The following is a 26,144-nucleotide window of genomic DNA, read 5'->3' on the forward strand; positions in this document are numbered from 1 at the left end:
AATTGCAAAGTCCATGAAGAGAGGAGCATCGTTACACAATACTGCTTTGACTGCTGTACGAATTGCAAAATCCATTGTAACCATTTTGATCCAATAGAAGATTGCCTAGACATCTTGGAAATGAATAAACAATTTTTACAAAATGCACCGTTATACTCGGTTCCGCTATCTAAAATGTGGACTAAGTTAACAGATTGCTTACAAAATAGCTGTTGTCTTGTGTTTAATAATCTTCTGCAGTATGTTTACTGGGGAAATCGATGCACGAGAAAATTATCTGGAATACAAATTGAACTACCAGAGAACGAGGATGGTCGTAAAAAATTTATCAATTATGTGTTATCTGCATTCAGTTTTAATTGTTTACCTGTAAACTATTTGGAGATAAACGAATGTGAATACGAAAATAATGTGACTGTTACGCACAAATGTTATATTAAGGCTGGAGAAACTTTGTTTACTCGATCTAAGACACTATTTTCCGCAATTCCAAAAGAAATTAATATTTTCGATTTGGGGTTGGTAAAGACAAATAATGTTATACCGCAGGTTCTACGAACACGAACGAACAAGAATAGTAAACTGTTTCCATACCCTTTTAAAGAAATTACTCCTCTTTCGACGGTTCTCGTAATAAGTGCCAGCAAACGGAAATTGGAGCTGGAAGAAATAGAAATTAAAAAGAGGAAAGTTGAATTTACCGAAAAAACTATTGCAATTAAGGACGAATACAAATCTTTACTCCAAAAAGAAGAGAAAATAATTGCGGCCCAAGAGAAATTTTGTAATTATTTTAAAAATTGGAAGAATATGGAAACATCCGGATTTTATAAAGTTTTTGCTTTTACGGTAAACAATAGGGGCAAATATCCCCATGTTGGAGTATTATTAGAAAACGATGGACATAAAAATGTATACTTTTTAAAAGGATACGCAAAATCCGTCTTTGTAGAGGCATTCGAAAACAGGCAACAGCTTAAAGAATATGGTTATCTTAGTTTACCTTGTAAAAACTTGGACATCGTTTACTTACCGTCGGAAGATAATTTCGCCGAATTTAATACAAACGGACTATGTACATTTAATGGAAATTCATTTGCAAAGATCGAAAATCTAAAATTTTATACACCGGTTTGGCAGAATTTTGCTGTAGAAGACAGTTATAACCAGGACGATATAAACAATCTCAAAAAGGTTACAATGGAAGAGATTGACGCCAAAATAAAAGTTGCACAGTGTCGACGGTTGGAGGAACTGGAGGAGGGAACGGAGCATATTATAAGAGGAATAAGAGAAATTAAATTTAGAAATAAAATAAGATACATTTTGTCGTTAGAAAATTCAAGTGATTTATATGTATCCAACTACTGGTTGGAGAAAGAAATAAACGATTTACACATAAGTCTACATTATAGGATTAAACTAAAACTAGACAAAATCAGAACAACGCCGAGTAAAAATAAAGAACGAGCTGTATTTTGTGTTTAGAACTTTGTATTTATATTAAAAATAATGTTAAGTCTTTACTTCTTTATTAAAAATATATTATTTAGATCAGAAAGTTTTGTTTTTTCTTTTCTCTCCTAACCATGAACACCAATTTAAAATATTAGCGCATGCTTACCTACGTTAGCTTGTGACCTTGGAATGGTAGTTGAAACACGGTAGTCGAAAGTATAGTAACCCCCATTTTTTACCTATATGAAACAAGTTTATTTTTTAAAATTTCTTTATTTCTACATTCATTTTATTATATACAATATTTCTATGGGCGACATCTAATACAGGATTAATAACTATGGCGGTTACATGTATACGATCTTGGAATCGCATTCGGTTCAGAAATTCAAAATTGTAGTCACTTTACGGTTTATAGATAACATATATTTTATTTCAATCTTCGTTAAACGTAACCTTCTTTGCTGTCTTCTTCATCTTTGTTGGGGATCGAGCTTGATTTCGACAGATAGAGATAGAGAGAGAGAAAGAGAGAGAGAGAAGAAGCGATATGCTGAAGACTCTTTTACGATGACAGATAGGTGCTGTTTAATGTCTTACACGTAGTACTCGGACCACTAACAACGGAGATATGCTGTAATGCCGTTTTGGTAATATCTTTGCGATTGTTTTTTGTGTTAACATATTCATTACCCCCTCCCCTTTACAACGACCCCTCACACGTCACGATCTGACGAGCCATCGCGCCTCCACCACAAAACGAGACAAAAACGAGCAGAATGAACCTTAGCGATTTCTTATGGGATTTTACATGGAGAAATGGCCAGAACTCTTGTTGCCCCTTTACTTGTGTCCTTTGTTATTCATCGCTCTAATGGACGAAATTGCAAAATAATGCAGGGGTAAGGTAAAAAGAACTAGGGTTGGGCTGTACAAACTTCAACAAGTTTACGTGTCAGAGTTGATATATGCCGATGACCTGGTAATTGTGGCAAAATCAGAAAAAGACTTGCAATAAATGTGAATGTTTGGAATGAAGCCTTTAAGAAATTTGGGATGAAAATAAATATTGAAAAAGACAGAAGCTTTAGTGATATCGAAAACTCAAGAAAATATAAATGTAAAGCTGAATAATGAGACCATTACACAAGTAGAGGACTTCAAGTATCTAGGATCAACAATGAATGCGCAAGGAAATATATAACCAGAAATAAACAGCATGGTAATGAGTGCAATAAAACTATACTATGCACTAAATAAAAGTTTTATTAGGAAGAAAGAAGTAAGGATGAAAACAAAAATGAAAGTATTTCAAACTGTATACGAGTCGGTGCTACTCTACGGTAGTGAAACGTGGACAGTGAACGACAACATCCGTAGTAAAATTCAAGCATGCGAAATGCGATATTTACGTGCGGTATCCGGGGTGACCAGACGTGATCGTATAAGAAATGAAGACATACGTGAAAGGTGCGGTGTTGGAAGGACCTTAGACAGACTTGAAATGAAACAGTTACCGTGGTTCGGACATATGACGAGAATGAGTGAATGTAGAACTGTAAAGAGTGTATGGAAAGCGGCATCTGACAACAAACGACGAAGAGGCAGGCCAGTAAAAACGTGGAACGCAAATATTGGAAAGGCTTGAGTAAAAAGAAATACTGGGTGGAGAGAAGCAGAAAGACTAGCTACTGACCGAAAGGCATTGAGACGTCTGATTTCTCCACTTACCTCGACACCGTAAGGTACAAGAGGACGGCTTAAGTAAGCAAGTAATATATCCAATTACGTGCTGCTTTCTTTCTGTTGTTTCCAAAAAAGTTTTCTTTGAAGAAACAATTATTCTGTTAATATGTAGGATCCTCCTGTATACTAACAACGTTATCTGTTTTGAGTTGAAGTATAAATACACAAGTAATGTACAAAATTTATAGTGAATTTCATTTGCGAACTTAGTTCAGCAACATGACAAAACAACTTGTGGGTGTACTACTACTACTTACGATCTTATTCAATATTGAGATCAATTGTGTTGCCGATGATCAAGTCAATTATGTTATAACGACAGGTAAGTAAAAAAATAGGGGTGTCAAGAGAGAACGAACACATTCATTGTTTCGGAAAAATTCAAACAAGCTTATATTTTTCTAAAACGTTTTTTTGTTAGTTTATATAATATATTTTAAGTAAAAAGTTCTACTCGCAGATTTAGCCGCTAATTATTGATTAATTGTCTAAACAATTACAATTGTTTTGTATAAATAATTTTGAAAATATCGCTTAATTATATCGCTTATATAGCTATTATACAGTATATCTGCGTAACTGGGAACCATATGGGAAACTTTTTTATTATCAATTTGACGACAAAAAGTTATTGTTCATAAAATGCTCTGCATGGTTTAATATATAAAACTCAACCATCAGATATCAAATATGATCAATTTTATACAAAGTATGTCAAAAAATATGAATTTCGCTTTAGTGTTCAGTGCCTTTAGAGTTCATAATATTTCATTTATTTCAGTAATTGAATTAGTGCAGTCACTGAAGGTGGATATGAGCTATTCCTCCGACTTCGTTGAACCTCCATCGATTTGCTGGAAAATTGGTGCGTAGTTAGAGGAACAAAGGTGACATGGTGCCGACTTGAGCTTTTACCGTGGGTGTGGGTGCCACCCCTTCTCGAGGGTGAAAATTATTTTATTAAAACTAATCCCATAATTCGATAAAGGGAAAAATTCTAAGCAAAATTTTTTATATAGTGTTATTATAATAAATAAAAAATTTTTAAGTTATTAAAGATCAAAGATTTTAATGTTTCGTGAGAAAAATGCATGTTTTTAACCGACTTTTCATAAATAACTCAAGTTTTTACAAAAAAGTGATTATTACCAAAATTAAAGCTAATAAAATATGAAATAAACCCCTTACTAAAAAATCTTTTAATGTTAACTGAAAGTGAGTTGAATGTGAGGTAATTTAATGTATATTATATTTTTCGGCGAGTACCAAAATCTATGTATTCAAGTTAAATAACGGGAAAATGATACATTTTATAACATAAACTTATAAAACATTTGTCAAAGTACTTAGAAATATCTATTAAATGAGTCTTTGAAGAAGTTGATAGCATTAAAATTTATCATCCAATAATTTTTCAAATTTTGTCTTTTAAAATTTTTTCCAAAAAAGTTATTGTTTTTTTTAACAACTCCGTTCATTTTTACGATATCAGGTTTGTCTAAAAACCATTCGAAAGTTAATTTTAATGGCTATTAAACCACGTTGAATTTAATCTTTTAAACCCCTTATTTTGGCCTCAGTTACATGGTTCTTGCAGCAAAATTTAAGCTTTAAACGTTTCTATTTCGGTTATTTTTTACCCTACAGAAATAATAAAACAGGTAAAATATGTGATACAGAAAAAACTAAAATTTGGTTAAATATAATTTTTTACGTATATTGAGTATTTTTGGAGTTATTATCAAAAAATTCAGATTTTTTTAAGTTATACTTTTATACCAAAAATTTTCAATATAAACCGGTCAAATTTTTTTAAATCATTGCTTATGCTAATATAAAGAAGTTATTGTAAGAATTACTATAAATTTTAATTTTTGTGAAAACGGCGTATGTTTTATTTTTCACTTTTTCCTAAAAAATTCGAAAGCGTTCTCTTATTTTCATCATAACTTGCTTAATTTTAATACTATTAACTACTTCTTCTGAAGCTCAGCTGATAGGTAATCCGAAGTGCTTTGACAAGTGCTTAACAGGTCAATCTTATAAAATGCATCGTTTTCCTGTCATTTAAGTATGAATACTTAGATTTGAGTACTCATCGAAAAAAATTTACATTCAATTACCCACTTTGACTTAACCTTAGTTTAGTTCTTTAAGTAAGGAGTGTATTTATTTTTTTATTATATTCAATTTTGGTAATAATAACTTTTTTGTAAAAGCTTATAGTTTTTAGTTATACGTGAAAAACAACTTTAAAGCATGCATTTTTTACGAAAAAATAAAATCTTTGATCCTCAATAACTCAAAAAGCATTGATTTATATTAATAACTTTACATAACAAATTTTGCTTGGAATTTGTCCTTAAATCGATTTATGGTATTATTTTTGATAAAATAATTTTTACTCGACAAGGGCTGGCTTCGACCCTTAAGGTAAAAGCGCAAGTTTGCATCATGTCACCTTTGTTTCTTGAGGTATCCTCTAACTACTCACCAATTTTCATGAAAATCGATGGAGGTTCAAGAAATCGGAGGTGAAAACCTTCAGTGACTCCACTAAATATTGAAACATAGATTTTAAATTAAAAACAACTTTTCTTAATATCAATTTTCGATATTGTGAAATCTAAAGGTACTTTATTCTTGAGCGAAATTCATATTTTTTGACATACCTCGTTAGTATAAAATTAATAACGTTTGATATCTAATGGTTATATTTTAGATTATATACGACGCCAAGCATTTTATAAAGAATAACTTGTTTTCGTAAAACTGATAATAAAGAAGTTTTAAAAAGGTTTCAATTTACGCAGATATACTGTATAAGAGCTCAAAATTTTTTTTTAAACATTTACGATTGTTTAAATTTGTTATTAAATGTATTTTAGTAGTACATTCCTTCGCGGTTTTTGCTCTAAATTTTAAAGAACCGCTTGGAAGGACATGAAATTTGGCATACACATAGCTAACATGTCAAAGAAAAAAAGTTATATGGTACCGATGTGTGCTTTTGCCCTGGGGGTGACTTTCACCCTAACTCGAAGGTGAAAAAATATATGTCCAAGATAAGTTCCGAAATGGATAAATTGACTAATTTTAAGCAAGTTTTGTTCTATCAAGTTTTTTCTCCAAATCGATACTATTCGAGTTATTTGCAAGTGAATATGTTCATTTTTCAACAAAATAACCACGTTTTTAGACGGCTTTTCGCAAATAACTCAAAACGTACGTATTTTGTCGAAAAAAATATTCTTAGCGAAACTATTGCCTATAAAAAAGTGAAAAAATGGTGTACATATTAGGTCTCTATACCTAGCAAAAGCAGAGTTATAGCTAATGAAAAATAGGCTCATATTCGAAAAATTCCAAATATAATAATTCAATGTGAAATATCCAAATAATGAAGCATCCTTGGTGAAAACACATTACAACACTTTCTTTCTGTTTTTATAAAAAAAAATTTCTAGCATCAAATGTAAGCATAGTGCTCAAAATAAAGTGGGTCCCTTTTGTTTTGGCAAAAAAAATCAGGAAAATCACTCCCCAATTAGCAACTTAAATGAAATTAATCGTTAGCGCTTCAAAAGTTACTTTACTTATATTGTGTTTTGTGTTTATATGATCTGTATGTTTCATCGATTCAAAGTGCTTATTTTTGAAAATAGACGGTTTTAAAATAAATTTTTTAAAGATTTTAATTTTGAAAAAAAATTTTTTTTTTTCAAAATAACTTAAAAATGGTTACAGATGCCAAAAATCTTAAACAATAAAATAAGTCGACTTACTTTTCTGAATATTTTGTATTTTTTTTTGTTTTTTTGTAAGACAAAAATTGGTTAAGATTCGGTGTTTCTAAATATGCATACACTCGTTATAAATGACTCGTTTAACCCCTTTTAACTACAGCTCTTTCAAAAATAAGGACTTTGAACCGATGAAACTTACAGATCATATGATAAATACATACTCGAGTAAAGAACTTGTGAAGTGGTAACAATTAAGTTCATTTGAAAGGTTAATTAGGGGGTGATTTTCCCGATTTCTTACCAAAAAGAGGGACCAACTTTATTTTGAGCGTAATTTGTTTACTTTTGATGCTAAAATTAAAAACAAAAAACAAAAATAAGGACTTTTCAAACACTTTAAAAAAGTTAAAATGAGTTTTCCTCAAAAATGTGCTTCGTTTTTTAGTTATGGCACGTTAAAATATTCGATTTGGAATTTGACGAATATGTACCTATTTTTCATTAGCTATAAGGGAGCGGATTTATATGCGATCAATTTTGATGAAATATGCGCATATATATGCAGTAAAAGATTACGAAATATGCGCAAGATATGCACGAAATTTAAAAAAATGCGCATTTCGAGAAACCACAAATTTTCTGTTCTATTCTATTCTAGGGGGTTCTTTTATAGGGGGGGGGGCAATCTTATTTATTATCTTTCAAATAAAATCATCATTTTTTATATATGCAATTTATTCCCATTTTTTTACAAAACCTGATACCAATAGTTACCTATTTAAAATAAAATAACAATATCACTATAATACATCTTCGATTATAATTCACTACAATGTGATTTTCCAAATTTTTTACTAGGAAACATTTTCTTTGATCAGATAAAATATTTTTATACCTTGAAAAACTCCTTTCAACGTCAACAGAATTAATTGGGGCGTATTTAAAATAACTTGTTAAAACCTAAAATTCTGCACAAAAATCAATTTCAAAATTTCCATTAAAAAATTCGCATATGTCCTCCAAAGTTTTAAAGCTGTTTAAAGACAGGATCTGATCTAAAGCATGAATACAGTCGAACCCGCTTATTAAAATACCTGTTAAAGAAATATCCCTCTTTAAGGAATAGAAATTTGAGGTCCCGAAACGTTTCTACTAGCCACCAATGATCGGTTATTAGAATATCTTGGTTATTGGAATACTTTTGCTTGGCACGAAGGCTATTCCAATAAGCGGGTTCGACTGTATTTCAATTTCCGTTAGAAAATCGTAAAACTATGGTTAAAGGTGTAAATTCTCTTAACCATGGGGGATTTATGAGAATCACCAGAATTATAGATACCTACTAAATTGGGATACAAATTGTACTAAATATAATAAAAGTAAATAAAATTCGGATTTCCCGGTAAACCATCCTTCATCATTTTAACATCCTACAATCATTTTTTAACGGCGTACTATACGCACTATAATTACTTTGTGTAAAGATCGGGTATTTTCTAAGAAAAAATGAAAAGGCCGTCTCTCTTCAGGTAGTTCTCGAATTGATAGAACAGCCTGTGCGGGGAAATATTTTATGTCGAATTAAAAAAATTAAATTTTCTTTTTGGACTTAAATGTTTTTAAATATACACAAAATATGCATGTTTCTTTAAAAATATGCAAAATTTAGTAAAGCTCTCAATTATGCGAAATATGCATGCAATATGCATTTAGCATAAAATCCGCTCCCTAGCTATAACTCTGCTTCTACTAGGTATAGTCACCTAATATATACACCATGTTTTTCACTTTTTTTCGTGCTATATTTTTGATAAGAGTTTTTTTTTCGACCAAATACTCACTTTTTGAGTTATTTGCGAAAAACCGTCTGAAAACATGGTTATTTTGTAGAAAAAGTAACATATTCACTCGCAAATAACTCGAAAAGTGTTAACTTGGTAAAAAAACTTTATAGAACAAAAGTTGCTTAAAATTAGTCATTTTATCCATTTCCGGACTTATTTCGAACAAATATTTTTCACCCCCAGAAGGGGGTGAAACACCCCTAGGGCAAAAGCACACATCGGCACAATATAACTTTTTTTCTTTGACTTGTTAGCTATGTGTATGCTAAATTTCATGCCAATCCAAGCGGTTCTTTAAAATTTAGAGGTTTTGCAATATTTTACCTTTAAAGAACGTGCTATAGGTAAGTTTGTGCAGAATAAAATTTTGATAACTTTTTTTTAACTGATAATTAACTGATAATTTTCGGTTTTTGTATTACATTTTTTTATCTTCCTTAATTTTCTCATAAAGAAGTTGTTTATTTGAATAATAACCTCTTAAAGTGATAGTAATTCTGCAAAAATACGAAGTTTTCAAAAATTACATTTCAGCGGGTAAGGTCCAACTTTTAGATTTCCCCGTGTCTTTCAGACTTCTTTTGGTTTGCAAATAATAGGAACCACGAATGGGAGTACCTGACCAGAAACTTGTTTCCATTAGAGGTCTTATTTCTCAGGAAATAAAACATACAGTGAGGACGTTTGAGTTGGAATAAATTCATTTTGTCGAGAATGGGCGATTTTGGACAAAAATCCCCAAATAGGTCCATTTTTATTTTTAAATTATAATTTTTTGGCATATCTATCATACTAGTGATATGGGCGTGATGATGCAGTCGATAAGTTTTTTAAATGAGATTTGGGGTCGTGTGATAGCTCATTTGAGAGGTTGTTTAATTCTTTATTCAGCAATATACTTAATCGTTAACGTAATTAACATACAGGTTGGCCAAAAAAAAAAATTTTAATTTAATAAATTCATGCAAAAAGAAGAATGCATTGTAATTTATTTAATTCAAGATACATTTTACTGCTGTCAGAAAACAGAAAAAAATGTTTATTTGCAAATAAACATTGTTTTCCGCTTAAATCAAATGATCAAGCTGATCTTGGTAAGAGGCAGATGGGTGGCAGCTTTATTAAATTTAGGCGAAAAACAATATTTATTTGTCACATAAACATTTTTTATGTCTTCTAACAGCAATAAAATGTATTTTAAATAAATAAATTACAATATATTCTTCTTTTTGCATCAATTTATTTATTTCAACAACAATTTTTTGGCACCCTTTTGCCAAATTTAATAAAATAAAATTTTAAACTTACGTTTTGAAATTCATTTTGGACGTACCTACCTGAAAAAAAAAGATAATTAGACCAATTTGATATTATTTTTTAAATTAAATATTAAGTAATCGTATGGGAAAGAAATAAATAAACCATTTGATTATTTATCTTGCTTATAAGATTCTCATAGGAGTTTTCAAAAACCGTATACATGGTTAAATTTGTTCTATAAACAAAACCATACACAGCAATAAGGTCATAAGCTAAATAAATAAATGTCCCAAATCACAAACACAAAGGAGAGATTAACTGCATCTAAAAATGCCTTTTGAATTCAACAATAATTTTTATGTGAGAGAAACATCCAGGCCACTAAGTTTTATGATAAACGAGCATGAATCTTTATAATCAAAAACAGAAAGTACATACATACAAAAAAGAACCCATTAAATCACCTGCCAAACTGAATTAATTTTTTGAAAACTATTTCCGAAGTAAAAATCGAAACGTCAAACAATTAATGTAAAATGTAATTTTTATTACAAACAATTAGTGTCGTTTAATCCAATATAAATAAAATATTTGACGTAAAAATTCCACAAAAAAATGAGTTTCAGGTTCAGAATCTACATTTTTTGAGCGAGAGAAAATGTTTATTTCTGGAAAAAACGCACATACAAAACAAAAATAAAGAAGGTATAAATAGAAAACCAGACATTGACAAATTAAGTAAACAAATCAACATTTATTTACATATTGATTCATCAACAAAGAATAACAAAATATTAAAATTTCAAAACTAATAAAAAATAATATATAATAAAGTTTTACTCATGTTTAATTATCAAGATAATCCAGCAAATTAAAAGTGGAATAATAACAACAAAGCAACAATTAAGAATACAAAAATTTGTTTTTGTTTATTTACATAAAGTAAAATATAGAAATTAATTGAATTGATTGGACTAATTTAACATTCGTTAACAATAAAAATTATAAAAATTTGTTCCTCGACAACAAAATGTTGTATGTATCCAATAAGGACTATTTTTGTGCTAATGTCGATTTCCAGACTCCATCTCCAAAGCTTTTTAAATCAACATGTTATTCTAGTGTATGTCAAGAGAATCAATATTATTTGTAAATTTTTTTAAAGTTTAATTATAATTTATATCAATAAATTAAATTGAATTGAAAGACAATAATTTATGTTTCATTTCGATTCAGAGGCAAGGCATAATCTGCAGAAAGCGCTCTTTCTGTTATAAACTTCGTTAGTATAGTTGCTTGTCTCTGCATCAAAGCGAAACGAAACTGCCTATTTAACCTTCCGATGACCTACCTTTTCTGTTACACGGATGATCAACGGGGGGTCAAAAATGACCCCAGTCAAAAATGACAATTGCCAAAAAATTTACGTTGTTCTAAGAAATAAAATAATAAATAAACTTCAGTAAAACATATTTTTAATTACAACTGAACAAAAACAGGAATCATCGTTTTGAACTTAGAAATAAAGAAATTTTAAAATATACTAATTTACGTCGCCACAGGTTTAACAAACAATTTTTTTTCAATATTGGAATGTTTCTTACATATAATTCCACATAATAGACGGTATTTACAATATAAAATTGGAACATTGAAGGCCAAGGGAGTTCGTGTTTAAGCCCAAATTCAAAAAAAATATTTTTTTTCGTAAAATATGGGGAATTTTTTTTATTATAAAATATGAGGGTATCCAGAATGATATTAAAGTCAAATAAAAACATAATGAGTTTAAAATTGAAAATATTTCTGAATTCATTAAAAAAAGCATGCATTGGGGTCAAAATTTACCCCCTTGGTGATCCGAAGGTTAAGGGGAATTTCAATAATAGATTGAAATCTATTATGAGAACGCTGCCGTGACATCTATTAAAGAAAATAGGAAAGTCTCAGATACAAGGTACCTACATTATTAAAAATAATATAATGTACTAATTTAAATCTGAAACTTTCCTTATAAGAATCATTCTCTGTTAACATCCTGAATGATAGTCCGGCCCTGAACCGCCTGAACGACCTACCGAATGGCGTGTTTATTTCTGATCTCAACAAAATTGCAAATTTTATGTAGAAAAATAATAGTTCATTTATAAATAGTTAAGTGACAATTTTAGTAGATACCTGTAAGTGAATTGATCGTATAATTTTTGTTTAATATAACGTAATAAACCAGTTTTGGCTAATTCTTATTTTATAACATCAATAAAATACGACATAAGGTACAATTTATTCCAGTTTGGTTACTGGTTTACCTGCTTAATTACTGGTCAGGTTCGTATTAGTTTTGAACAAATGTCTCGTGTTAAAATTAAAAATGGAACCTAAATTCGGAGTCTCTCTGACTCGTAACATGTACAACAACTGCAGACAAATACCAATAAAACCTATACATCAGCCACTTTTACACATTTTCCGTCCAAGTTTCAAGCGATTGTCTTCAGCGCCTTAGAAAATACGAAGCTGAAAGATTACTTAATTCCGTTGGGCAATCTAATTCAACCAAAAAATATTATATTTTCGTCTCGATTATCGAACAATTGGATATGTATGTAACTCTCAAGCAAACAACTGGTGCACGAATTTATGCAAAAGCACGGACAAATAAAAATCGAGAATAATACTGTACAAGCTAGAAGACAGATTTCTCCAGCCGAACGTATCGTTTTATCAAACGTATGTCCCACTATACCACACAGTTTGTTATTTGATTATTTACAAAAAATAGGACTTAACCTTCTCTCCCCATTCACGTTTCTAAAAATCAGTTCCAATCTTCCTGAATACAATCATATTTTGAGCTTCAGAAGACAAATATACGTTAGTCCTCACAATATATCCTTACTCGACTCATTTACTTTAGACTTCGATAGTACAACACATCGAATTTTCTTATATTAAGAAACTATGGCCTGTTATACCTGCAAAAAGTCTGAATACATCGCCACAAATTGTCCCCATAAAATGGAATCCATAGCAAGTTCAAGTAACAGTCAACCTATCTCGTCTTCCTCACCCGAAACTATGTCTCGACCTACAGCTATATTCCTATCTAACGAACAAATTCCTATCGAAGAAAGCTCAACAAATAACCTGAATAATTCTAATATAGAAGAAAATCAAGAAGTTAGCAACATGGACAGCTCCAAAGCCATTAATGTCGACCTTCAGTCGAAACGTAGTATCAATGAGGTTCTCACTTCTCCAGAAACAAGTCATACAGAAAAACGCTTTACTGTACCTTCATCTAAACCTATAGCCAAGAAGATTAAAAGCAACGAGGAACATGCAACAACGAAATCATTAAAATCGTATAACCTTGAACCTGCCGAAAATCATTCACCCGCATTTGTCCTCAATTTGGTCCAACTGAATCTTCTTGTAAGCAATATTAGTGGCGCGCAAAATCCTATTGATATAATTATTCAAGATTTTACTTCCAACCTAATGCAATTATACGATATGTTAACTGAAATTTATACACAATTGAAAGACAGATCATCCAAACGTTTTATCACCACTCTCAGAAAGAAAATCCTATGGCACTTGGGTAACGAGGTCTCTGAATCTGAGGGCGAGTCATCTCAGGGTAACCAGTAAACTTATATTTCCACATAATATTTATATGGAAACCATTATTGGAATTGCAGGCAACGAAAATCTGACCAGTGAAATTGCTGTATGTGCCGATATAGAAAAAGATGAGTGTCGAAATACCGCGAGTGATATAAAAGTTACTGTTAATCATTTGACAATATTCTACAATTTCTAAAATTCATAGGAATATTTTATAAAATTTAACTTTGTATACTGTAGCCGCCGCTAATCACCATTAAGATGGATACGGCTGTATTTTCTAAATAAAAAAAAACATCCTCCCTTTCAAAATTTACAAGGAATAGAATTTAGGATGTGGAAGGCAGGCAGAGACTCAGGATGTTAACACAGAATGGATCTAATAAGAAAAATTTCAGATTTAAATTAGTGAATATTATTTTTAATAATGTATTCTGTATCTGAGACTTTCCTTTTTTCTTTAATATATGTTGCAGCAGTGTTCTCATACTGAATTTCAGTCTATTTTTGAAATTTCCTTTAAATAGGCAATTTCGTTCCTTTTGATTCAGAGGTAGGCAAGCATCTATACTGACGAAATTTATAACAGAAACAGCTCTGCCTACAGATTATGCCTTGTCTCTGAATCGAAATGAAACATAAATTGCCTTTTAATTCACTTCTATTCTTCAGATTGTGAGTACTAAGAACCATTTCTTGTACCTTTTCTTAGACGAAGGAAAATAGAATGTGATTGCATTTTGTAGAATCCTTTCCGTTTTCTATATTCGTTGTTTCTATGCCTTGCAAATTGTGGAAGCCAGAGATTCAGGATGTTAACAGAGAATGGTGTAATAAGAAAAGTTTCAGATTTAAATTAGTGTATATTATTTTTAATAATCTATTCTGGTGAGACTTTTTTTATTTTCTATATTAATCAACTTCAACAACAACCAAGGGGAAAAGTTTCTTACTCTTCTTTATACTTTGTTATAAGACCTTCAATGAAAAAGCTCGCATCGAGCTGTTTTGCGTTAAGACTTTCATTGACCTCTTGTCTCGTCCATAATGGATTTTGTCCAAGTTTATGCACCTCTTTTTCTTTTTCCTTGGGAATTCCAATCTAGGGCAGTTTTTGCAATACTGGAGCTATTCTTTCGGAGTGTGTGACCGACCCAACTTGCCTTTCTGTACTTTATTTCATTTTCTACTCTCTTTTGTTCGGTCAGGTGTAGCAGATTTTTGTTTCTGATTACGTATTGTCTTCTGTATTTCGCTTTCTATTATAGCCCAGTAAATGAACGGGAAATTCGGCGATACCGTGTAATTTTCAGGGGCAACTCCGAATTGCATGAAAATTTGGATTTAGGTTCTACTTACCCTCCACTTCAAAGTTGAAATTGTGCCGTTGGTTGCTTTTACTTGGGGGGTGACAGTCACCCCTTCTCGGGGGTGAAAAAACATACCTTCAAGATAAGACCGGAAATGGATAAATTGACTGATTTTAAGAAACTTTTGTTCTATAGAGTTTTTTTACGTAAGTCAATACTTTTAGAGTTATTTGCAATTGAAAAAGTTTTTTTACCAAGTTAACACTTTTCGAGTTATTTGCGAGAGAATATTATGTTACTTTTTCGACAAAAAAACTGCGTTTTCAGACGGTTTTTCGCAAATAACTCAAAAAGTAAATATTTTATCGAAAAAAATATCCTTAGCAAAAGTATAGCTTATAAAAAATCCAAAAAAATGGTGTATCAGTAAAGTCTATCAATCAAATAAGAACAAAGTTGTAGCTCATGAAAAATACGTTTTTATTCGTCTAATTCCAAATCGAATATTTCAATATGAAATCACCGAAAAATTAAGCACTTTTCGGGAAAACCCCATTTAAACTTTTTTAAAGTGTTTATAAAATACTTTGTTTTAATTGTTAACAAAAGTTTTAGCATTAAAAATAAGCGAGTTACGCTCAAAATAAAGTTGGCCCTCTTTTTTTGTAAATAATCATGAAAATATCGCCGTGTTTAGCTCCCCAAATGAAATTAATCGCTACCGCTTTACAAACAATTTACTTACCTATCTATTTTTTATATAATCTGTCAGTATCACCGGTTTAAAGTGTTTATTTTTGAAAGGGCTTGAATGAGCCTCTAATCACGGGTATATGCAAATTTTGAACAGCCATATCTTAACCAATTTTTGTCTTACGGAGAAAAAAAAATGAATTAAGCATATTTATAATAGCAGAACCTACATTTTTTTACTCTTTAAGATTTTTCTTATCACTAATACTTTTTAAGTTATTTTGAAAAAATGAAATTTTTCAAAAATTTTTAGAAATTTTTTTTTTACTATAAAACCAAATGTTTTCAAGAGTAAGCACTTCAAACCAATAAAACTTACAGATCAGATAACGTCGGCCAAATGCCAAAACCATGAATGTGAAAAATCGTGATTTGGAGATATTTGGGTTTGAAGGTTTTGATACTCTGTGAAAATTCAGATTTTTCTCGGAATAATTTCATTTCTTGGGAGATGTAGGACCTACTTTGACAGTTTATGACTTGCTTATTATTTTTTCTGTTTATTAGCCCCCACCTTCCAAAATATCACATTCTTGGATTTGGCATTGCAAAATTTTCTTTCAAATCACTTACAGTACAATAAGAAAACCTAAAGACACAATGATTTTCAATATTTTTATTATTTTGAAATATCAATAAACATGTGTATTTTCATTGGGAAACTAGGAAAAACTCAGGAGCTATAAATCTAAGCAAACAAAACAATTTAAACTTCAAAATCATTGGCAAAATAAACTATAAAAATGAAAAAGGTTTTCTCAGAAAATACTGAAAATACAAAAGGAACTAAATTCATATGCTTGAATGAGCTTGAGTATGAAGTGAAATGGTTTAATTTTCATCTGAGTTAGTATTTTCACTGTCATCTGGTTCTGGTAACTGGTAATCTATCCCTAATATTATTATTAATTTTTAGCGACTTGTAAAAACTGTGATGAACTTTTGGAATTGTTAAGTCAGAACACATTTGTTGTAAATCCTGATATTTTGGCTTCGCAATGGGTAACTCACATTCGTATGATTTTTTTAACTCCGCTGTTTTTGGTCGACCACGAAATTTTTTCATGCAGTTTATCTCATGAAATTCTTGTTCAAAATCTATTTTGTAAAACACCTTCGTCATGTCCGATTTAAGATAACGAATCCAGCAAACCTTACGCCATGGTATTTTGTTCATCTCAAATTTTTGCGCTGCAAATTCTTTAAAATCATAAACATCATCAAAGCTTCTACTCCTCACTTAAAATGGGCTTGGTTTCATACAAGCATCTAGTATTACTTGCGCCCAACCTTCAGGAATGTATACAGTAACATGCTTAGCTTTGTGCTCAATTTTAGGATGTATGGAATCGCATTCCATTTCAGTGTGTCCGCTTTCGAAAAATTTATGATCTATGATTTTCAAGCTAGGATGAACAGAAATGAGGTGCATACACATAGCAGCAAAATTTGAATTTTTTTGTTGGCCACCACAGCCATCTGACATCATTCTAACTTCTGTTACTTCTGTATTAGATAATACGTATTCATAGATACAAGAAGCGATTTCATTTGAACCCCTTTTATCCTGGGTTTCATCCCATAGATAGCAAATGCCAGCTCGATTTCCAATATTATAAACTGTCAAGTTATAAACAGCTAACTTGCGCAAGTAAAATATCTGTCCTGCAGATCCTTTTGGAGTTGTGAGTACAGCTTCAAGGTCAAAATTGAATGCTAATATAGTAGAATTGTCTATTGGTTCCAGTTTATCAGCACGGCGAGCCTTGCGTGCAAATTCCTTTCTTCTCAAGTGTTGCTGGAAAGTTTGTTCTTGGGCTTCTTTTTCTTCTCCAGTCATATTTTCTGTGCCAAACATATATTGCACTTATCCTTCTTTGGCTTGAAAAAACCCACGTTATATTTTTTAAAAACTTGTCTGTATTTTTCAATTGAAACAGAGCGAATATTTTTTTCTTTGCATTGTGAATTGTACATATTGTGCATTATGGACAAGTTTAGGGTAGGGTCCAAATAATTTTTTTACTTGAAGCCCTACAGTAATGGGACTCAACTGCAGGAAATGATAAAATGTGATCACGTACCATTTGCAAACAATCCTCAGTTAACTTATTAGCAGGACTATGTTTGCCACGGCGGTCTTTTTCTATTGTTCCAGTAGAAGATCGTTTTTGTAAAGTTATTCTTATGAATGGATCTGTTACATTAAGTGTAGATATGAAAAATTCGCGGCACACCTTATTTTTTTTGTCCATAATTCATTTTCCACTACTCAAAATCTATACACGAATGTGACAAAGTATACCATACACTTACAATGTCAAAACAACAAATGTACCACATTCACTGACTTGGAACTTTTAATGCAAGGCCAAAACCACGAAAGTGTCACATTCACGATACGCGCGTTGCGACAGTCGAATACAAACTAAGATACGTCAAAGGCAGTACACCTACCCCCACCAAAACCATGATGCTTGCAGATTCGTTGGTTTGGCATTATCAAGAACTGGTTTAGAGGTGCTTGAAAATGTAGATAGGTAAAAATGACCAGTTTTGCACATTCATGGTTTTGCCTTGGGACCGACGATAAATAATACACATACAATTAAAATAGATGGTAAAGCCAAACGATTAATTTCATTTAGGGTGCTAAATATAGTGAGGTTTTCAAGATTTTTTTTACCAAAAAAAAGGGGCCAACTTTTTTTTTTCAGTGTAACTCAGTGTAACTCGTGTATTTTTGATGCTGTAAACTTTTTTAAAAAACAAATACTAAGCCTTTTCGATACTTTAAAAATGTTAATAAGGTTTTTCCGTAAAACGCTTCTTTCTTCGGTGATTTCGCGTTGAATTATTCGATTTGGAATTAGACGAATAAGAACGTATTTTTCATGAGCTACAACTTGGTTTGTACTCAATTTGCAGACTTTATTGGTCCACCATTTTTTTCGTTTTTTTTTATAGTCTACACTTTTGCTAAAAATATTTTTTTCGATAAAATATTTACTTTTTGAGTTATTTGGGAAAAACGGTCTGAAAACGTAGTTTTTTGGTCGAAAAATCAACATTTTAAATCGCGAATAACTAGCAAAGTATTGACTTACGTAAAAAACTTTATAGAACAAAAGGTGCTTAAAATAACTCAATTTATCCATTTCCGGTCTTATTTTAAACACGCGTTTTCACCCCCCGAGAAGGGGTAAATGTCACCCCCCAAGTAGAAGCAACCAACGGCACGAATTCAACTTTGAAATGGAGGGTAAGTAGAACCTAATTCCTAATTTTCATGCAATTCGGAGTTGCCCCTGGAAATTACACTCCAAAACGGTCATTTATTGGGCTATTATGACACTTCCAAAATTCGTAAAATTTTCCAGATTTTTAATCTGCATGTTGTTAATAGTATAGACTATGTTGTCTCTTACTATATTTGCTTCAGTGAATACTGTTTCCAATTGTTCAGCCGCATCTTGGAACCTTTTTCCTAATATACATATATCGTCGGCGTATTCTGGATCACTTAGGCATGTAATGTGGTTAATGTTCATTATATTAGGCTATTGATTATATTCAAAATAAGATAGCTAAAAGGAACTACAACGTTAACGGGCTTTTATTATTTCATATGGTCAATGGACATCTATATATATGAAAAAACCGCGGAGTGCTACCAGTTAAAGGGGTGCGTTTTTGAGAAATGGGTAAATTAGTCCCTGGGCACAGGTTACATTAGGGTGAGTTCTATGCACTTTTGGTATAAACATACCTACATAAAAATTGTTCCTGGTTAAATTTCCTATTTAAATATCACTTTTTAAAGTCAATGATACTTTTTTGTACAAAAATATATTCAAAAGAATAAACACAAAGAAACCCAAAAGAAACAAATTTTGTTTTTTGTCCCATTTGTCCACGAGGATATACGTATAGACATTTCTTTACAGAAAAAAAATCTACATATTTCTTCTTTAAAATTTTGTTTAGTAGAGGTAATTAGGATTTATAGTTTTCGAAATATGATTTTTCAAAGTTCGCCGCTCACAGCAATTTTGGGCAATTTTCCTTGTTATTTCGCAAATATTGTTCTGTAACTTTTTTCCACGTAAATTTAGGTATGAAATGTACACGTAATATATAACTATGTTATATAGTGACTGTACACCCCGATATGGGGCTAAGTCGCGTAAGCTTTCTAAATCCTATTTCTTAGGGAGGATCAGTCCCTTTTGCTTATGTTATCTTCTTAACGATTTCTCTCCATTTTTTCCTATCTCTAGTTTTTCCCCGCCATTCTCTGACTCCTGCGTTTTTTAAGTCTTCTTCAACTTCTTGCAACCACTTTGATCTTGGTCTTCCTCTTTTCTTTCTTCCTCCTGGATTCCATTCTATCATAGCATATGTCACTGCTTCATCTCCTGCCCGCCAGATGTGACCTAACCATCTAACTCTGCATTGCTTTATTTTGGTCACGATATCTTCTTTTAGTACTTTCTTAATCTCTGCATTTGTTCGGCTTCGATATTCATTTTGCTCTGTTCTGATTGGTCCCAGTATGGTTCTCATGATCTTTCTCTCCACTATTCTTAAGTTTTCTTCATCTTTTTTAGTCATCGTCATTATTTCTGCTGCGTATAATAATATTGGTCTAATTATGGTGTTATAAATTCTCATCTTGGTTTTAATAGACAGTATTTTGCTTTTAAGTAGTGTTTTATTTGCAAAATAAGCTTTATTCGCTGCCAATATTTTTTCTTTTATTTCTGGTATTCTTTCACCCGTTTTGCTTATTGTCACTCCTAGGTATTTGAAATGTTCTACATCTTCAAACTCTGAATTTCCTATTTTGGTTTTTCCTTTTATTGCTGGTTTCCCTAGTCTTAATATTTTCGTCTTTTCTTCATTTAATGTGAGTCCCATTGTCTCCCCTTTCTCTTTTATTTCTTCTAGCATTTCTTTCATTATGTTTCTATTTTTTGCAATAATAACAATGTCGTCTGCATATGCAATTATTTGTCCACCTCTTGTTCTTAGGTTTCCTTTGTTTATATTTCGTAGTACATATTCTAAAGCTAGATTAAACAGTGTCGTGGATAAGGCATCCCCTTGTTTCACTCCTTTATTTAAAATGAATTCATCTGTCTCGCCTCTTTGCGTCTTTATGCTAATTTTGGTAGTTCTCATTGTCATATTTATTAATTTTCTGAGTTTATATGGGATTTTTAATTTTTCCAGGGCAATCATTAGTTGTTTTCTCTTAATCGAATCAAATGCCTGTTTGAAATCGATGAATAGCATTTCTAATTGCAGTTTGTATTCATTTGCTTTTTCCATTTTTTGTTTTATTGTGTGTATAGCATCTATTGTTGATCTTCCTTCTGTGAATCCACATTGGTACTGTCCCACTCTCTTCTTCGTGATCTTTGACAATCTTTTTCTTATTATCGAAGTCAATATTTTATATGTTGTGCTTAGTAGTGTTATTCCTCTATAATTTTCACAAATTTGTTGGTCTCCCTTTTTATGTATTGTTATTACCTGCCCTATCTCCCAGTCCTCTGGCATCTTCTCTTCCTTCCATATATTTTTCAATAGTGATAGTATTTTTTCCTTCAGTTCCTTTCCTCCATATTTTATAAGTTCCATGTTAATTTCGTCTTTTCCTGGAGCTTTTCCATTTTTGCTCTTCTGTATTACTTCCTCGAGTTCATCTATTGTTGGCTCTTTTGAGACTGCAATGTGTATTTCGTCTGCTTCTTCGTCCACCGTTTCCTCTTCTTCGTACATTTCTTCTCCAGTGTATTCCTCCGTCAAGAGTTCTCTGTAGTGATCTGCCCATACCTGCCTATATTCATTGTCTTCTACAATGACTATTCCCTCTTTATTTTTTATTCCGTTTGTTTTACCTTTGTATTTTTTGGTTTGTTCTTTAATACTTTTATAGAAATGTTTCGTGTTTCTATTTGTTCTTTCCTGTTCTATTTCTTGCATCTTTTCATCTGCCCATCTTCTTTTATTTTGTCTTATAATTTTCTTAGCGTCCTTTCTTAATTTTTCATAACTTTCTCTGTCTTCCTCTTTATCCGTTCGCAGCCATTTAATTCTTGCTTGCACCTTTTGTGCTGTTAGTTCTTTACATTCGTTGTTATACCATTCGTTTTTTGTTTTCTTCTGGTGTTTGCCTACCTGCTTTTTTGCAGCTTCTTCTATTGACTTTTTGATCATGTCCCATTCTGATTTGATGTCCTCTGCTTTATATTTCTCTCTTATTTGCATTGTTACTTCTTCTTCATATTTTTTTCTAATATCTGCATTCTGCAATTTATTGACATTCCATTTTTTCTGTTGATTTTTCTGTTTAGTTTGGATTTTAACTTTTTGTCTTATGGTGGCTGCCACCATATAGTGGTCTGAATCCGCACACGCACCTCTGAAAGTTCTCACGTCCTTCATTGAAGATTGTTTTCTTTTGTTTATTAGTATGTGATCAATTTGGCTATACGTTTTCTGATCAGGTGACCTCCATGTTACTTTATGCATTTTAGGGTGTTCAAATTTTGTTGAGCTTATTATCATGTTTGTTCTTGTTGCTAGGTTACATAGTCTTAGACCATTATCATTAGTGTTTTTGTGTACGGTGTGTTTTCCTGCAATTTGCTGTAAAAAATCTTCTTTTCCAATCTGGGCATTGAGGTCTCCTAGTATAATTATAACATCTTCTTTGGGTATTTTTTCCATCTCTTCTTCTATCTTATCATAAAAATTGTCTTTATCGTCTGTGTTGCTTGTTTCTGTAGGTGCGTATAGGTTTAATAGTGATATATTGAATGGTTTATTATTTATTCTTACATACGCAATTCTTTCACATATCGGTTTAAAGTTTATGACTTTTTCTCTTAGCTGTCCTAGAATCATGAATCCCACTCCTTTTTGTCCTTGCTTCTTTCCTCCTGAGTATAATAGTGTAAAGTCTTGTTTATCAATCTGTCCTTGTCCCTCCCACCGTATCTCTTGCAGTGCTGCAATATCTATTTTATACTTTGCTAGTTCTTTGCTTATTTCTAGCATTTTTCCTGGTGCCAACATCGTTCTTATATTCCATGTGCTTATTTTCAGTTCTTTATGTTTTTTATTTTTTTGTTTTCGTCTTGTATTTTTGTTTCCTTGTCTGCTCTTATTTATTTCTTTTTTGTGATACATCAATTTATCTGCACTCATTTCCTTTTTATTTGCCTCGTCCGTCGCCAAATAAGTATTGTCTTGTATTCTCTCATCAGTTGCTAGTTTTTTGAAACGTTTTGAAAAACCTCATCCAACTGATTCTTGTTCTTATTCCATTTCCTCTCCCGTCCATCTATTATCAATTTGTTGTGCTTAATTTGGACGCGTTTTCCTTTCTTTATTTCATCATTTGCTATTTTGACTATTTCTTTTTGTATTTGTAATTCCTCTTTCGTTAAATCATTGTTTATATATATTCTTTCTTCTTTTACTTCTTTAAGTTTTCTTTTATTTTCCATTACTTTTATTTTTTCCTCTTTGTTTGGCAATCTGACTAAACATGTTTTGTTTCCTAATTTCACAGCTTCTTCTATCTTTATATTAATATCTAGTTCTTTTTTCATAAAGTTCTCCATTGTTTCTTTTAGTAATCTTCTATCTCCCGTATCTATTGTCATTCCCTGTACTATAACATTATTTTCTTTTCTTGCTCTATCGAGTCTTTCAAGGCGCACTTTTACATCTTCCAGTTCCTTTTTCATATGTTCATTTTCTCTTCGCACTTCACCATTCTCTTGTCTTAATTCTTCTAATTCAATTCGGAGTTCCCTCATTTCTTCTCTGTATTGCCTTTGCTCCTCTTTAATTTCTTTTACGTGAATTTTCAGATCTTGTGTCTCTTTCGTTAAGTTTGCCATCATATTTAATATTTGGTCTAGTTTGTCTTCCTCTGTGTTTCTTTTATCTGGGGTTCTTGATACTTTTTTGCTTTTCGAAAAAGTCTGCTCTTCATTTTCTCTATATCTTTTCCGATTATCGTCGGATGTGTAATCGTCGGGGTTCATTTTCTTACCGAAATTGCTCGCGATAAAATCACCCTCCCCACCTATCGCGCCGGAGGAAGATGATTTTCTCAAGCCCCTAAATTGAATTAAATTAAATTAAATTATTTTCGTTATTTTGGAGCAGTTCGATTCAACAGTTGATGATTTTCTCAAGATGATTTTCTCAAGCAATATGTTTCTCTTTCGAATGTGTTACCCCTAAATTGAATTAAATTAAATTAAATTATTTACGTTATTTTGGAGCAGTTCGATTTAACAGTTCCCACCTTTAACTTTCAAAATTCCAGTTTCTGGAGCTTGTAATCAACGTTCTAATAATCTACTTTTTTGGCTTGATGTTGAATTAAATTGTATTTGTTGTTTTAAGTTTATGTATTGTATTTAATATTATTGTACTTACAGTCTGTTTCAAAAGTTTATTTCTATAACTTCACTTAACACTAATCGTCTTTGACACACTGTAACTAAAATCACTTTAGAAACTATTTCTTATTCGCCAAAAAATTGAATTTTTAGAGAGCCTGATTTTTCACGTGTTGATCTGCCCACACTCGTACACGTAATAGAAATAGAAATTAATTAGCTTTAAAATGGTCTACTGTATAACGTCGTACGACTTTTTTTTAAGAGATTATGGTTTTTCAAAATTTTATACTTTTAACGATTTTTTATAATATAATATAAAAATAAAATTATATTGTTATATGATATATTATATATTATATAATATTATATTATATATAGTATATACAATATAATATTATATTATATATTACATAGTACCTAATACAAAAAAAAAATTATTATTTACATTTTTTTACGATTATTTTTGAAATTTCTCATTATAAATTTTTTACTTTAAAATGGTGTATTACAAAAAATTCCAGGATTATTTTTGAATAAGATATTATTATTTTTCAAAATGTAATAAGTACTTGCAACGATTTTTGATTTTAGGAATATTTTTTAAATTTCTCATTATAATTTTTTTTTCTTGTACATGAATATACTATATATTGCTCAATAAAGAGGGCTTACTTTCTGTTCTTTAAAATGGTGTATCATCTATATTTACATAATGGAAACCGAGTGATTCTTTGATATTTTTTTACCTGTATTATTTAAAATTATTTCTTTTACAAAAATTACATAAACGTCAGTCTTAGAAAACATCACTTTAGTTAAAATTATTTAAACGTTGACATTTAAAAAATTTCAAAATCAAAGTTCATCTCTTCGTTAGCATTAGCTTCAATATCTTCCTCTGACACCTCAGTTATCTTAGAGTCCCACAATTAGTACCCATGCACATGCACCCTTTTCAGAATATTGAAAAACTAATTCCTATCTTCCTACAACCGCAGTTTTTTGTACATCCTTTTGTACATTTACATGCTATTTTTTCAAGCAAAGCTTGTGGTGCAGGGGCTATGACAGTAAATATTGGAATTAATCCGTATTTTGAAGTTTGCCCGGCCGAGTCAAGTGGATCCAAAGTATCACCTATAAAAAATAAGATTCAATCATAACACACAAGCACATAAAAAAGTTATAATGAGAAATTTAAAAAATAATCCTTAAATCAAAAATCGTTGCAAGTATGTACTTATTACATTTTGAAAAACATATCTTATTCAAAAATAATCCTAGAATTTTTTATAGTACACCATTTTAAAGTAAACAGAATAAGCTTTATTTTTTATTATATAATATATACCTAAATGTAGAAGAAGAAAAAGTTATAATGGGAAATTTAAAAAATAATCGTAAAAAATATAAAAACTCGGTTAAAGTATAAAATCATGAAAAAGGTAACCTCTTTAAAAGAAGTCGTACAACATTATACAATAGAACATTTTAAAGGTAATTAATTTCTATTTCTCTTACATGTACCATTGCATATGCCTAAAGTTGCGTAGAAAAAATTACCGAAAAATATTTGCGAAATAACAGGGAAAATTGCCCAAAATTGCTGTGAGTGGCGAACTTTGAAAAATCATATTGCGAAAACTGTAAATCCTAATGACCTGTACTAAACATTATTTTAAAGACAAAATAATATGTAAGTTTTTTTTCTGTGAAGCAATGTCTATACCTATATCTCCGTGGACAAAAGTTATGGGACAAAAAACAAAATTTCTTTCTTTTGGGTTTCTTTGTGCTTTTTCTTTTGAATATATTTTTGTAAAAAAAAAGTATCTTTGACTTTAAAAAATTATATTTAGATAGGAAATTTAACCAGGAACAATTTTTATGTAGACCTGTTTGTACCAAAAGTTCATAGAACTCACCCTAATGTAACCTGTGCCCAGGGACTAATTTACCCATTTC

General features: G+C 31.1%; 1 protein-coding gene across 1 annotated transcript in view; it reads left to right on the plus strand.

The window, feature by feature from the left end:
- The first annotated feature begins 3,363 nt into the window (after window positions 1–3,363).
- The window catches only part of LOC114332411 (uncharacterized), a 37,274-nt gene continuing 14,493 nt past the window's right edge, over window positions 3,364–26,144 (plus strand). The window contains exon 1 of the mRNA XM_028282210.2: window positions 3,364–3,526. Coding sequence (XP_028138011.1) covers window positions 3,424–3,526 — 103 coding nt within the window. The 5' untranslated portion in view covers window positions 3,364–3,423. The remainder of the gene's footprint in view (window positions 3,527–26,144) is intronic.

Source organism: Diabrotica virgifera, chromosome 9, assembly GCF_917563875.1.
Source record: "Diabrotica virgifera virgifera chromosome 9, PGI_DIABVI_V3a".
Taxonomy (NCBI): domain Eukaryota; kingdom Metazoa; phylum Arthropoda; class Insecta; order Coleoptera; family Chrysomelidae; genus Diabrotica; species Diabrotica virgifera.